The following is a 15,991-nucleotide window of genomic DNA, read 5'->3' as shown; positions in this document are numbered from 1 at the left end:
ATGTATGCATATATATATATATATATATATATATATATATATACACACATTACAGGTTAGCTTAAGCTTAAGTTCCGAAAAAAAGCTCACCTATGCTCCAGATGTTTCCACCTTTTCTTTAGGGAAACTAGCAATACATAAATAGGGAGCTTCTAGTAATGTGCGGATGACCGACAATGTTGTTTGTTAAGCGTGCCCTTTCTTTACATCTACTAGGCAATAAACTTCTTTCGGTTATGTTCAGCATTTTCCTACAAAAGACCTCTTTGCTGTATCAGGGTGCTCCGACAAACCTGTCCTACACTTAGTAGTCGAGCATCTCATGTTTAATTTCATGCTCCTGCTTGATCTGGAACATCTGACCATTGTCACCCCGTACAAAACCAGGGACCCCATTCTCAAACGGTTCAAGTCCCTCACCATCACCTGGACCCCCGCCGTTTCCATCGGCACCACCTCCCACCCCTCCAATAGCAGCAGCACCACCACCTCCCCCGCGGCCGTTGTCAATCGACCGATCGTCTTCGGGGTCGCGGCCAAATCGCTGGTCCTCGTCATATCTGCAACACCAAATTTTAAATATACGTAAAAATAGTAGATAGATGATACTTACTATAAAGCTTATGTTATGTTGACAATTTTGCAAATGTCCGGCCAATGTTAGTAACGTATGTTCATTATAAAAAAAAAAGTTACTTTATTTTCTTTGGTTCTTCAGCCGTACATATTTGCACGATTGCCCAAAAACTAATAGCCAAAATTACATTGTTTTCCGTTCAAATGCACATGCTCTTTCTGTCACATACAACACAAACCTTCTAGCCTTGCGTCGTTCCTCGCGTGACCTACTGCGACTCCTCCTTTTCTTGCCTCGTTCATCTCGGTCTCCCCTGCTTCGATCTCGTCTGTTCCCTGCCCCTCTTTCTCCGCGATCCCGATCGCGTCTTCGCTCGTCGCGATCTCGATCCCGGCCACGGTCTCGACGATCGCGGCTACGTGACCGTTCTCGTCGCCTATCCCTATCACTGAAATTACAACATCAATAAATGTACGATGAAAACTGGGTCTACACTCTGAGAGTGTGCTAGATCTAAAATAGTCAAATGATTATTATATTAATAGTTTACTATCTTTTTGAAACTTTACGAAGATCGTATGAAAACAAGAAATAACCAGAAAACAATAGCGATAAAAGTAGGTTCTAACAAGATCAATGAGGTCATCATGTCCCTTCTACGTTCCTAAGCAGAAAATGCTTTTAGATCATAGTCGTAGGCCTGACACTGTCCGAGAGCTGTAGAGATTAATCGTTTAGTTTGATACAGGATTTGCAATGAGGAACAAAAGAGCTCGTTGCTGACCTGGAAGCTTTTGCACAAATGAATTGCACAGTTGTTTTCTTTGGATGTAAATTATGGTCGGATAGACTGGAATAATTGTACCTGCTTTTTTCGAAAAGGAATAGAGATGCCAATAGATTTTCTAAGAAAAAAAAAAAAGATGTTTACCTTTTTTTGGTAAACTCCGTTTATTTTCGTTTTGGAATAAGACTACCGTTGTTCCAGCTACCAACGATCTTACTGACACCATAGTGTCTAAAATATTATTTTTCTAAATGGTAACTCAGTAGGTAACGCGACATCTGCTGAGCTACGGTAGCTAAGGACTCTGCAGCGGCCATACTCTATTCGTAATCAAATCTCGACGTTGATTGTTCCTGTCCCTGGCTCTGAGAAAAGCGAATAAAATAGCTTGCCGTCTATAGTCTAACTTCAGACTGGAAGGGCATTTTTTATACTTGCCATGATGTGAACGCCGTGAATGAATACTGTTTTATTTCGCAGCACATTTATTATATAAGAGTCCATTGAAAAAAACCTAAATACCCTAATCGGCAGCCGAGAACACAACATGGTAATGAACCAGAAGCCACTGCTCAGAAAACACTGTACAGGATAAAAGTTACCAAAGAAACCAAAAAAAGGTTGCATTTTTATACAGTGCAAAATTTATACATAACCCGCAATTCTGTTCAGCTGACTTCCAGAACAAAAAATAAAGGTCTTAATTATTAAGAATGAGACCGGATGGGACAAAGGCAATAACTGTGAATCGTCTTTGATTTTTCTATGCTTGCATTCGCAAAGCAGTACCCAACCTGTTTGGAGCAGGCATTACCTGCCCCGTTTATGAACGCATAGATAAAATCAGTCGTCTAAAACACGCACATTCTCTCACTCTTTGGTCAAATGTAAGCTTTTAGATAATGTAATCACTGGTACCACCTTCGATAAGTCAAATTGCTGATCTCTGACTTAAAAAGAGCAGTTCGCATATCGGAAAAAACATTCGATTATAGCTTTCCGATTAGTAACGTAGAGCAGAAATGATAAGAAACTTTATAATTGCCTAAGCTTAAATTTTAAGTGCGCATTCAATTCAAAAATTTTTCTAAAATACAGCATAGGAAAAAAATTCGCTGCATACGGAAATATTCGGTAGAATTAAATATAAGGCTGATAACAGACCTTAAGTACAAAAAAAAAACTATCGAAAGGGCTAATCAACTTAAAGAATGCAATAAAGCTCGGGAAGATTAGTCGTTTGAGCTTAGCTAAATGACTCAGTAAGCAATAGATACAGGATTACCGTAAATGGCTCTTTGAGCAGATATTTTCTCAAATTCTGATGACTATACGCTGTTTTCACGTGTTTATTTACATGTTTCTCGAAAAGGCCTTTAGCATTTAGGACCGGTTTTGAATAAAGGGATTTGTATACACTAAAAAAATCTATTTTGACGGTTCACCCTGTATATGCATCGAGGGAATAGCCCACAGCGTTACAACGGACATAGGATAAAATGATAATCTTTTGTTGCTTTTGTTGCTAAAAGGTTGCTTATCGTTATTATATAAGAAGACAGTGCATTTGAGTATGCTAGCGTTTCAACTAATGAAGCAACGTGATGTGAAAATGCTCAGGCAAATATGATTAGACGACAGAGGAGGAGATTTGCTTGATACGATTCGGACGAATAACTGGAGGAAAAGTGTACAATGGCCGTCGACACAATTTGTTTATTTGGCGTACAGGTCGCAACAATAGTCACTTCGCTAATATGTCCTCGTACTACCTTATTGTGAAACGAACTGTATTATTAATAATTATATAGACGATTATAATGGATGCCCGTATAATAAAGAAACTGACTTACCGCTCCCGCTCCCGATCACGTTCGCCGCGATCACTACCTTCTTCTCTACGGGCGCGTTCTCTTTCAGGATCTTCTCTACCTGAGTGTCGCGTATTTACTTCCGGTCCACCCCTGCGGGTACCACCAAGACCACCCCCTAGCCGGCGCGGTAGCCAGCCTTTAACGGTTCGGCCCCGCTCAACGTCGACCAGAACTCGACGGGAATCAATCTTCTTGCCATCGGCGTGTCTGTACGCGGCTAGAAAATGGAACCACCGCATAATGATGGCAGCGAGCAATCACACACAGACACACACACACACACACAAAGAAACTATAAAGTCAACACGGCATCATCTTGCGAATGGGCAGCCACACGTATTACAGCTGCGGTACTTCCTACTTACATTGTTCAACACTCCTATGATTATTACACTACTATTATTTTTGGTATTACTTTACTACCCTTACTTACTTGATTGAGACTTACCCTTCCGCACCCTTTTCCTGATCGTGGATATTATAAAATATACTAAACATATAAGAAGCTGAGCTAAATAGGGCACCATAAAGAACTGCATCGCAAAGAACTGCTAAGTACTTAAATTTGATTACGTTTAACATATACCAAGAAGAAAGAAGAGATCCCAAATAAAAACAATAGAGGAGCCATACATATCATCATAAAGTAACTCTCTGCAGCTACCCTTTTATATGCATTTAGGATCAGCTCGCAACATTCTTAAGATACAGTAGCGAACATCAAGCGATCCTTAAAACAGCAATATCTTACATAGGCAAGTATGGATCACTATTTTTAGTTCTAATAATATTATCGATTTATCATGACAAACCAAGCCAATTCAAAGAGAGCCATATATATATATATATTTATATATATATGTTCTAGCTTTCAGGACTTTCCGATCCCAAATTGTGGATATGAAAAGCTATGGGTCTTAGTTTATTGACAAAGCCAAAACCCATTAACAGAATAACTGTTCCATGAACTTTAATTAATGAAGCTCGACTCATTGCTCATCTATTACGCGTTTTCTACAAATTCAATCAAGTAACTGTTCGTTATAGAACCGTTACGATGAGGCAATCACGCACACATATGGAACATTTGCTACGAGTTAGAGGTTTCGGAAGGGTATCTAATAGCCACTCTTTAATGACAGTCGAAGAATAGCTCCGGACACGGATCACTCCTCTGACAGCTCTGCGACATTTGGAGCTTTCCAATTTATTGAATACAGCGTGTTCATCATGGAATTAATTTACGTCATCATCACGAAATTAACTATAATCCTTTCAAACAAGTCAAACCTTGCGGTGGTTTGATACGGCAGTATCTACTAAATTCCATCAAACAGTCTACGTAACTCGTTCATAACTGGTTGGTGGTCTTTTTCTTCTTCTAATATAATTGTTTACCTGAGGCAAGGGCCTTACCTTCCAGATGAAGGCGCCAGTGGAAAGACTATCCATCACTCACTCACACTTTCTTTGAAGTCGGATACCCTCGGACTTACCACCAAATTAACTTACTTGCGGTATAACAAGTAAATGGTACTCCTTACCGCGAGTACAAAATACGACCACTTAGAGAAATGCGTAAATATTGAAAGAACATGCGCCTACTTAATACACAGAAGATAACGGGATATGTGTCATTCAATTCAGAGTCCTTGAATTAAATTCACAGTGGAGAAATTTAGAATGTATAAGGTCAATATTAATTACTGATACTGATAAGGCCAACGATGATAAATGAAAAACATAGACCAAATATCATAGGATTATTTAAGACGCATGATTCTACAATGTAACGTAAAAATCGGCACTGATAACCTGAGAATCGAAAAAAAAACCGTCTGCTGTATTTGTATAATGGTTGAACGAGTTACCTCTGACTCAATTACCTCTTAATAGATGAAGGTTGAAACTCGTCGCCACGAAGATGTACCGCCGCTCTGACGCAGGCTGATACTTACGTTCAGACAACACTATAATGATACCGCACGACGCCAATATCGGTCGGCCGGACATTACGGAATGGGTACAAAGACTCCTGCGCAATAATTTACTTACTACACTGACCGATGTCGAATCCAGTCTGTCGCCCTAGCTGTTACTGTCTTTCATGTAGGGAGAAAGAAAAAAATTCACCTAGGTTTTTTGGTACGACTGCGACGTTGCTTATAAACTTGAATGGCTATAAGCAAATTTGACAAATACATAAACAAGCTTTTCCTATGAGGTTAAATAATATTTGTGGCAAAGAAAAAGCTCAGAGAGGAGAGCCATCTTACCCGCCATTCCTTAGTGATTTCTTACCAAAATACACGAATCAGCTTACTGCAAGGTTGTATGAGCTACTCTGGCCTCAATCTTTGTGTGACCAATGTGAGCTTACCGAAGGATCCTAAGAATGACAACATTTTGCTAGAGAGGCTGACTAGCTTACCATAAAGTACGCTTTAAACGCTTTGTATTCTTATCCAAATATTTTAAAAATAATCAGTAACTTCAGTAACTTGACCATGCATAACACAGTCTAAAAATTCCGAAAGCGAAAAAATACGAAGATCATCTTAATTAATATTGGTTACTAATTTGGAGCTTCATTAATCAACGCCGGCGAACCCAAAAGGCAGTCACGTCCTATCATCATGATCATGACTAGCAGCGCGTTTATTCCACAGATTCAATTAACCTTAGCTCGTTAAACAGAAGTGTGTTCGTCATTCTGTTCAAAAATCAGTTATCGCTTATACGCGTGCAGGCGTTAAAAACGTATCTTCCTTACAGCGATACTCCTTTACAGCCAAACAGGTGTAGCCTTGAATGACGAAATACCATTTCGTAGACTCAGTGCTTTGTAGCAATTATAATGACTACACATGAGCCAATTGAAAATTGTTAAGCAATGGTCCGCAACTATCGCACGGAAGAATAATGATGTTTGTAGCATTCATACACAAAGTACGAATGTAAGATAGATTCTACTAAAGCGGTTAAAATACTAATAAACACTTTGTTGGCGGCAAGTTCCTAATAGCTACAAATACAAAAAAGCATTGTATCACTGTTCCAATGTCAACAGAAAATTAAAATGCATTATGAACTGGCAGCTACTGAAGCTGAAATACGATTTTGATCAACAAAGAAAATAAGTTTGGGACAAAGGCGACTTAGTTTTTTTTCTCTTTTAGCTTCATTGAGAAACTGATTGCACAGCAATAAGGGGAATTATTTGTACCCACTTACCATGCATATCACGTTCGTGTGCATACTCTATGAACGCGTATCCCCGAGGTTTACCGCTAATTTTGTTGTGGATCATGCAGATCTGAAAAATAGTCGTTAAAAAACTATCTTTAGAAAATATTCAGTCTTTAAATAAGACTTTTTCAGATCCGGATTGGGGTGTCACATCTTGCGTGTTAGACATAAAACGCATTTACCAAAATACCTTCCCACTTGGTACAAGAAATGACGCCACTTTGAGAACAATGCGAAGTAAAATGAAGAACATGTTACAGTTCATTGAATACATGTATAATAACCAACTCGATTAGAATAGTAACAAATTAATACTAACAACAAATCACTTAAAATTTAGGTACGTAATGGAAAATTCGAACTCATTGTTATTATTTCGTTACAACGCTATGTACCTGCTTGATACTGCCATATTGTTCGAACTCTCTGCGTAATTTTCCTTCTGATGTCTCATAGTTGATTCTAGCAATAAAGAGTGTTTTAAAAGGATCTGCAGTTGCAGCCTCGTTACTCGTTGGATCCCAAACGGCAATTGCTTGTTCAAGCTGATAAGCGGTTTCTTCAGCTTTTTCTTTGGCACGTCGTTCTCTACGCTCTTCACGAGTTTCAACTCTCATCGCTGGTGGAGCCTCAACCGGGTCCTGAGCACAATAACATAACCAGAAGAAGCAGTCATAACTACGGAATTGCGCATTATAATACATATGAAGGTATTACACAACTCGAAACATTCATATTGTACTAAAACGTAACCCCACTAACAATAAGATTCTGATTTTGGTGTTTCAAATAGATCTTTTTATAAATCGATTTCGAATTTAAATGTTTTAACCCGCAACCTTCCGTTCTGGGTGCACACACGCCGAGTAAAACAAACCGACTTTTTGTCCCTTTGCAGTTTCCAGCATACACTAGAGTTCGTTATAGACCTGTACTGACCTCGAAGTTATCCACAAATGGGGCGACTCCTGTGTAGTTGCCCTGTTGTTTTTCATGAGGTAGTTTTCCTACCGGTGGCATATAGGGAATCGGGTCCCGTGCCTTGAACAACAGCAAAAGCTGTGGAGGCAGGAACTGCGTCATTTTGGATCTTGCTGGGTTTTGCCTGGACCGAGACTATGTACAGCTTAAACACAAGCCAGGCGGCTGCAAAATCATACGGCCGCACCTAATGGTAAGCTTCGACAATTTCAATAATACTGATGGTGTGTCAAAAAGCCGTCCCAAGATAGAGTAAGCCTTGATACAAATGCGGCGGCTAGCTATCCAGACAATACGCTTAGCGAACACAATAGCACAACACCACGAGAACAACCACCATCTTTACGGCCACCACAAAGAACCGAAAAGCTCACTCACGGAACAAAAACTAAAGGCAGCGTCATGAAACAGATGGTAGATTGCAGCGCTGGGTCGAAAAATACCGACTCATAAACTGTGGCGCGATCCTTCAAAAACCCACTTCGTGTTTACATAGCAGTTGGGGAATGTCAAAAGCAAATTTTCGTATTCGAAATAGTGCATTCATAGTAGATTAGATTGATTTTCTGAGATATTTTATTTCTTTAAAGCAGTAGTAGATTTAGAAGATGTTGAAGTTGGATTTAATGCATACTATGTTGTATTGATACATGAATTCATATCTTAATAAAGCGGTAGCTCATACTGAAGTGAAAGAAGTAGACTAGCCCTTTTATAACAATAAGTTATGTGTTGTCAAGTAATTTGCCTACCAGTCGAAGAGGATAGGAATTGGGAAAATTCGACACATTAGCCAATCAGAAGTCTGTAACGATTGCCACTTGTGCAACGTTTTTTCGTCGTATATTAAAGCGCCTACGTGTTGTATGAATACCTGTAAGCCTAAAAACTATATAAACACTTAAGAAAAATAAAGATAACTAGTAACTGATCATGATTACGCGCTTTTTCACTGTTGAACTCTATCATAATTCGGTATGTTTAACAGTCATTTAAGTAAAACATAACTATTTTTATTGTTTATTTCAGCGCAACCTCTCTGTCCCATTACGGTGAGCCTCTTCGTGGATCTTAAAAATCTACATTTAAAAGTCTAAGTGTGCGTTTCTGCGTAACTGCAGAGGTGTTACGTTTTATTAAAGAAGACACCTTATATATAGGTGGAGTCAATCCCCATAGTCAACGGGTGACATCAAGTATTACATGAATAATCATGAACACAATATGGCTATATCTCACTCAAATAATTCTCAAACATAGCACAATCAGCAATTAGTAACAACAAATAGGGTAAATGCCCGCTTTTCTCAAGAGAGCATTGGGCTTGCATACATACTGCCATACTTGTTACGTCTACTTGTTAGCAAATGCGCCCTTCTTTACTGAGCAACTACAGCGCCACTTTGGCTTGCCAAAAACGCTCGTCTACCTTAAATTCACCTGACAAGGGGAGGAATAGACAGCTGAGGTTGACCCGGAATTCTTTGCTACTGGTGCTCTGGTAGATGGAACATAAAAGACACTCTACAAAAAAGGGACATTTAATATCCCGCTCTGCAGCGCATGGCCTAGCATGAACCGAATGCGAGGATGCTACCTAGAAAGCTTATGCCCAAAGACGCCTTCCTTGAATAACACATATTTATTTTCTCAATATTCTTATTCTATTCTAAAAATGTTTTTGTATTTCTTTTTATGTAGAGGATACTTGACAAATGTCAAAATAAATACACTCATATTAAAGAGGCTTATTTCATACACCGCGTGCTGTCTTTCAACTAGTTGCAAACAATTTGATTTTACTCAACTATCACATTATGATTATTCTGTACGATTTTATCATAAGGCCTAATCACTTGTGCTATCGCTAGTTCTTCGCAAATGTTTTAACCCTTACTTATAGATGCCTTATAGTAGATGACAAACTTAAAACAGTGATGGGGCTTCTCAATATTGTCAACAGCTTTTCGAACTGAATATCCTGCTACATTTACTCTGGTGAAATTTTTTTATATACGGCTTTTTTTTGCGTTTGAACTTCAACAATTGATTTTGTAATAAGAATGGATGGATCCAACTATCGGACGTATTTTACTCATAGGTCGGAAATAGTTGTGTATGCTCCGATATTATCTACCATTAACGCCTGACCTGAGAACAAGATGTTAATGTATATTTCACATTTTCTTTTTATAGACGTACGAAGTCTAAACCCGCTACCGAAACATCGAGACTACTGTAACATCATTGAAACCATGATATAATTTTCAAGTAAGTGTCTATATTTATGGTCGTTTACCTCCATCACATTACAGCCCCTACTACAGGGTCTTGCTAGTAGAATCAAGTTAATATTTTCTTAGGTTGATTACAAATCTAAGAATATCCTTCGTAAGACCAATGCATCTAAATCTCATACGGCCTCTAAAATTAATAATCAGTCGTTCTTCAAACCTCAGGGATGAAAGGGTATAGATAAGGCGATTTGGCATTCGTGCGCAAAAAATCAATTGCAGCGGCAAAGATGGCGATTATCGGCAGGCAAGAATCTTTTTTTCGAATATTCCAGGTCAAACATAGTTTCAAATCTACGAAACGTCTGCATTAAACTACATAGAATTACAAATTAAATAATTAGACAAATACAAGAACACATATAGGATTAATCTGTCGCTAGAAAGCGTTGACAGTTTGTGAGAGCAAGTAACAAGAAAGATATTCGTTTAAAGCATATCTCTCAGAACGCGAAGCCGTCTGTGTAGGCCAATGAAGCCCAGTCATTCTCAATAACCCGCTAAGAGGATGTTACAAAATGGAGCCCGCATGGTAACTGGAAACTGGTGTCTGTTTGTAAGTGAACAAATCAATGCATCCACTCCATACGATTCCATACACAATATAAATAATATAATTTTTTTTTTTTTTTTGGGTTTCAGCTGAAACGACACATAAAAAGCGATATAGTCTTTGTTATTAGTTGTAGGTGTTTGAAATTCAGCAATGCTAAAAGCCATCAGAAGTTACTAATCTGCCCTAAAAATTTAGTCCGTCGTAGAACTTTCAGCTTGTCGGCCGCTCAGAAAATGTGTTCGTTTTGTCTTAAATTGTACATTAACATCTGTGATCTGTAAGAATTACCCAGGAGAAACCAATTTGTTTACAACGTATTAGCGTTTTGCATCTGAATTATTACAGATGATGATAACAATAATAATAATGGTAATATTGAAATGAATGATGTGAAGTAAATGACGCCTAAAAATGTGATTCCTAAATAAGATCATGAGAATTAATGTGATGAATCTAACCCTTATTTATTTTAGGTTTATATAAGCATCAAATGGTAGTGATAGGAGTACTTCGTACTACATATTATACGCACTTACATTTGTAAAACTGACGATTTGGTAATCGTTGTTGTGATCGTTGACTGGCACAACAACTCTATTTATGCTTTGTGATCGAAATGTCGCCGGAACTTCCGCTAAAAAGCAAAATTTCTTCTCTTCTAATATTTTGTACCTCCTCATTAGAGTCAACATGTGAAGCTCATTGGTGCTACCGACATTCCTTGGGTAAACTTATGTTGCTAACTTTGGTTCTCTGCAATTTGTCATAGTTTTTTAAAGCGAATTCAGGACGGCGTTTCTATTATCAACGTATATGGTTTCAGTTTGTTTGTTGTGACATAGTTAATAACTTAAAAGCTTTGATGAATTTCAGTAACAGCTTAGAAAACACTTTGATCAAATTGAACGAAAGCGTATTACCCCGAACAAGGCTGCGCTTATTTTGATGCCAAAAGACGATAGCATCCTCGTGTTGTTGCGATTTCATGGACGAAATAAATGCTTCCGATAGGCTCAACATGCTTCTGCGAGCTAAGTGTAAGTCTATAAAATTAGGCAGTTTTTCGCCGGAAGCTGTAGGTCGTTGTAATTACTTCCACGATGAGGGAGGAATTCATTTGTTTTATATGGCTTATGCAGGAGTGATTCTTTGTACTGCACCTGAATAAAGGCTGTGTTTCTGATACACCGACTAACATAATTCTATATCTTTCAATTTGTTTATATACGTTGATTGCATGAAAGGAGAATCATATCAGCATTTCATATGAATTTATTAGCAGCTTGTATACTGAGTGATGACAAACTATCTTCAAGAAGCTTTTTAATCAATTACTTGGTTATGTTTACTTAGATGAAAAACCATTCGGACGAGATAGTAGTTGGCCGAATTGTTCTCTATGAGAATGTCTAATTTATTTTCGACCTACGTCTAACTGGACTGACCAATAACATGCTGGCCTTTAGTTATCTATAGCAGTCTTCATAGCATAATTAACAACATTGCTCTTCGCAAACAATATCCCTGCATGCGCACACCGTATCTGTACCGAATGTTCACTGTTGTGCTTATCGTCATTCAAAATAAATCAGTTTACTTCGTTGGTATCGCCTAGAGAATGCGAGAGTTAACAATTCTGTGTTACATCAATATTGTTAGTTGACAGAACAAAGTTTATGGTGGGAAACTATAATTTGTCGAATACAGAATTTGTCACGTACATTGTAAAGTTAGCGGAATAGGATTTGCTGTATGTGAAATTCAGTTTTGATTTAAACGTGCAGGCGGTGGCGACGAAGAGTTTTTAGCACGGTAATAAGATAAAGGTTGTAATTACCATGTTGCACTGAATTGAGTTTTGACAAACGGAGGTTTTCACGGTTGTTCACTTACAAGTTACAGTTACAAGTTAGAATACGACATCCTTCGCCTTTTGTCGTCGTGTGTCGGACTGATATTCGAAGAGTTTGTTTTCTCTGGCAAAATGCTCCTTTAAAGACTACGCTTTATACACATCAGGACGGTAATAGCGAATACACAGCTTAGTCGACCAAACTAACTATATTTCAATGAGTGGACACTAGATTTTTGTAATTTGTAAATCCAAATAAACGGAGTTAAAGTAGAAAACATGTAAGATCATGGGGTCTTTTTTTGATTATGGTTGTTTAGTGTTAGGCTACAAGACAACCTTTGTTTGGGTGGAATCAATGCGGCAAGAAGTTACAATTTTAGATAAAAACAATTTAGTTTTCTCGCTTATTTTTTAGATAGACCGATGACCCATGCGGTCAACGTAGCATTTAACAGTGTCCTTCGCTTAATTAGATTATGCGCTTTCCTTTGACCAAATCAGGCCCAGACAAGGCACCCTCTACCCGAACCGTTCTCTCAGAATTCCAAAGCTCCCCTTTTTCCAACGAATTCCAATTCTGAGGATGGACTCTTTAATATTTTGAAATATTGTATTTATTTTATGCTTGTACATTGTTCCTACATGGCTAAGGTTGATTACGATCAAGGTCGTATCGAACGGCTTAATGTATTTTGTGGTCGTATTGGGCGATACTTTAAAACCAATAAAATAAAGAAAGGGAGAATTGCAATCGCTAGAGGCCACCTTCACAAACATTCATCTTCTGGGTAGTGGTCGCGATTCAAAGCCCCTGTTTACCAACGCTAATCGGTATGTAAGCGCTAGCATAAGTGTATACGGCCATATATTAAGCTTTTGCCTTGAATATTAGTTAACAGTTCCCTCTAACCAATTTTTAGGCGATTCATTCGAAATGGCTTAACTTCTCGTTGAATCCGATAACTAACCATTACTGCCTAAAATGCTATCCAAATTACAGGTCTTGGTCCCGAAAATGCAAGGTTAGAGTTCTACAAAGCGATCTAGGATGCTTTATCTACTGATATAGCCTGTGTGATGCAGGTGTCCGATATTGACTTCTATAATTATCACAGAACGAAGTATATGTCGTAATCTAATATATTATCTGATATGTTTTACATTATGCATATTTGAACGATTTGAGCCAAAAACAACACCTGGTTCTGGCAATCCCCATTTTCAGCGACGTCGTTGTGTGTTGGGGCCCATGTTCAGAAGTGGTTTCAGCTCTATTTGGTATCACATGACCAGGAAAAGTTGTCAAACGATTTCAAAAGATGATATTATAGGTACACAAATGAGATATTAAAATGTCTCGGCAAGAAAACCTACGACAGATTAGCTGATCACGACTGAATTAGTCGCGATAACATATTTTCAATAAATTCAAATCTATACAAGCATAAAGCAAACTTCCTTCCAGAAGACACTTTGCTGATTTTTTGTCAAGAATTTGCGCCCTTTTTTGAGTAACCACTGTTTCTTAGGTCATACACAGATTATAAATGGATAAAGAAGTATTGGATTATCTACACCAAAATACTGAGAAGAGTAGTTATCACCGCATAGTCCAAAAATTAATTCAATCTATAATCTTGAAAAGAGGATCAGTTAAACTTAAATTAGTTATTGTGGGTGTTTTAGGAACAGATGGGAATTTTTAGCAAGGATTTAACGTAGGCAAAGTCAATTACGCCCAAATAATTGGACTGGTTAAAAATTGATGTTGAATAAACGTAAATCACTCGACTGTTTGTATTTACGTAATTCATTTGTAAGACGGGGTTAATACTGAGTTTTTTTAGTCGAGCTAATAGCTTACAAAACCAAATATCTCGCTCGCCAATCTTCTGCTCGACTCTATAGTAAACAATCATTTTCTATTGGATATGGAGTTATTTAAAAAACGGAAAAAGTTCAGAAAAAAAGTCTGTGAATGTGTTAGTTTGTTGTTTTTTGGGCGTTCTTCTAGGTGTATTCCTTTTTAGAAAATGAGCGTGCCATGTCATTCTTATGGAGGTATGATCGAATGCATTTACGTACTGTTCGGGTTATACGGACTTCAAATCTTTCTTTCTTCGTTCGATACGAGAAGGCACGAAATATTAACTATACGGTACAAAAGAGCTTGAAATATATGGCCAATATGATTTTTCTCAGGCATAGCTACAAGAGCCTAGGTCAATGTGACTAATATAATATAATATAACAAGAATAACATAACAAGAAACGAAGAAGGTTCGCAACGGCAGATGCTATATAAACCACATAAGTAAAGAATATTCAGTTTTTGTATTTCTAAAGTAATAGCTCAGTTGTCTTTCGACGCTTTTATTGAACACGCTATCCCGTTATCGAACTGAAATATCTCGAGTTTTTATCTGAGCGCATACAAAAGCACATACATATGTATGTAAAAGCTTAAGTATTGTAACGAGGTTTGGGAAGCTCGTTTAACGGAACGTATTTTAGGTCTAAAGGTAATTTATGACCGTTTCATAAAGGAAGTCGTTTTAAAATGCACTTTTGATAAGAGCACCATAGCAGTAATAAACATGGTAAAAACCACAAAGTCACATAAATTACAGCGTAGCAATCGTACAGATAAATCACAGTAAACTCAGCATTTGTAGGATGATATCATACCGGTTCATGAAATATCTCAATGAATTCCTGCCCTATAACCCTGCGCCCAGCGATACCCCAAAATCCAACAATAACGACGAGAACAAATGGCGTTGAACTGCGTATTAGAAAGTCAAACATACACCAGTTGAGTGCGCCCGGGACTGGAGGTGTTTTAAATCCTTGGCATAACCGCGTTGAGCAAACGTGTCGAAGGGAGGCGATAAGCGAGTCAACTTTCTCAGTTGAGCACATTAAAACAAACCATCTGCGAGGGGACGGATCACGCCATCATTACATTTAATCAGGAAGGCGTGCTATCTGTCTTCGAATCAATATCAGCACCGAATCGTGCCGCATTGCCATTTCTTTCAGTATCTTTCTGAACGCTCCAGTATGAGGCTGCAAAAAAGTCCCAACCAGTTAACACTAGCGGCGGTAGCTGTAGCAGCAGCTGCGATGCTAATAGGGTGCTCGTTTGTTGGATATTCAGCACTCCAAAGCAGCGCGACATAAACGGATAAAGCCCCGATTGGCACCGTGGCTCTCCGTGGGGCACCCTGTATTTCTCTTACAAAGGCGCACATGATCGGAAAGTTTTTTGGACCCATGTTCTGTGCTATCAGATATTCATGGAGGTATCGAACTGCAACGCCGTGCATGAGGAATTTCATTCACCCAAATTGCGCAATGTGTTTTTATCATAGGCCCACCTACGAGAGAGAAGCGGAAAGCGTATATGCAGGTGGTCACACAAAAACAGCATCCTGGAACCGTAGCCGTAGTAATTTATTTAAGGAAAAGGCGTTGAAGAAGTTTCAAATTGAACCTAATCGTTTGTTTGGGTTGGCTGGGGTTTTTCGTCCACAAATTGCTGACGGTATCAATGTTGGTCATCGATAGGTTCGAACAACTTATCGACTGGAGACTTGAAGTATATTTAACGTGTGCGATTCTTCAATGATCAAAATTAGGCAAAATATCGCGCTAATTTATTATTATAGGCAATTATAATTTGCACCCATTAAATCTCATCAATTTCGGGTATAGCTTTTTTAAGCTATAATCTTTCAGTACATGCCCGTTCTTCTATTATTATTATGATTTAATAGCTAAAGTAACCTTTCATACGAACGTGTATGACAAAAATC

General features: G+C 38.2%; 1 protein-coding gene and 1 long non-coding RNA gene across 3 annotated transcripts in view; one reads left to right on the top strand and one right to left on the bottom strand.

Moving 5' to 3' along the window:
* Window positions 1–37: 37 nt before the first annotated feature.
* The window catches only part of LOC111247578 (U1 small nuclear ribonucleoprotein 70 kDa-like), a 30,165-nt gene continuing 14,211 nt past the window's right edge, over window positions 38–15,991 (bottom strand). The window contains exons 1-6 of one of the 2 annotated variants that reach the window (XM_022798677.2): window positions 7,427–7,868; window positions 6,883–7,128; window positions 6,473–6,554; window positions 3,218–3,455; window positions 816–1,025; window positions 38–560 (exon numbers count right to left, since the gene is read on the bottom strand). In XM_022798677.2, coding sequence (XP_022654412.1) covers window positions 305–560; window positions 816–1,025; window positions 3,218–3,455; window positions 6,473–6,554; window positions 6,883–7,128; window positions 7,427–7,570 — 1,176 coding nt within the window. In that variant the 5' untranslated portion in view covers window positions 7,571–7,868 and the 3' untranslated portion in view covers window positions 38–304. Of the gene's footprint in view, window positions 561–815; window positions 1,026–3,217; window positions 3,456–6,472; window positions 6,555–6,882; window positions 7,129–7,426; window positions 7,869–15,991 lie in introns of those variants that run through there. The other variant, XM_086982565.1, reaches the window with a different exon arrangement.
* On the top strand, window positions 7,983–10,770 carry LOC147757168 (uncharacterized). The gene is made up of 3 exons (XR_015323011.1): window positions 7,983–8,344; window positions 8,498–8,520; window positions 9,665–10,770. It is a non-coding gene; the product is annotated as an uncharacterized LOC147757168 (long non-coding RNA).

The sequence above is a fragment of the Varroa destructor genome, unplaced genomic scaffold (assembly GCF_002443255.2).
Source record: "Varroa destructor unplaced genomic scaffold, Vdes_3.0 BEIS01000003.1, whole genome shotgun sequence".
Classification (NCBI taxonomy): Eukaryota; Metazoa; Arthropoda; class Arachnida; order Mesostigmata; family Varroidae; genus Varroa; species Varroa destructor.
The sequence above is the reverse complement of the archived record's forward strand: the minus strand, read 5'-3'. Positions and strand labels throughout refer to the sequence as shown.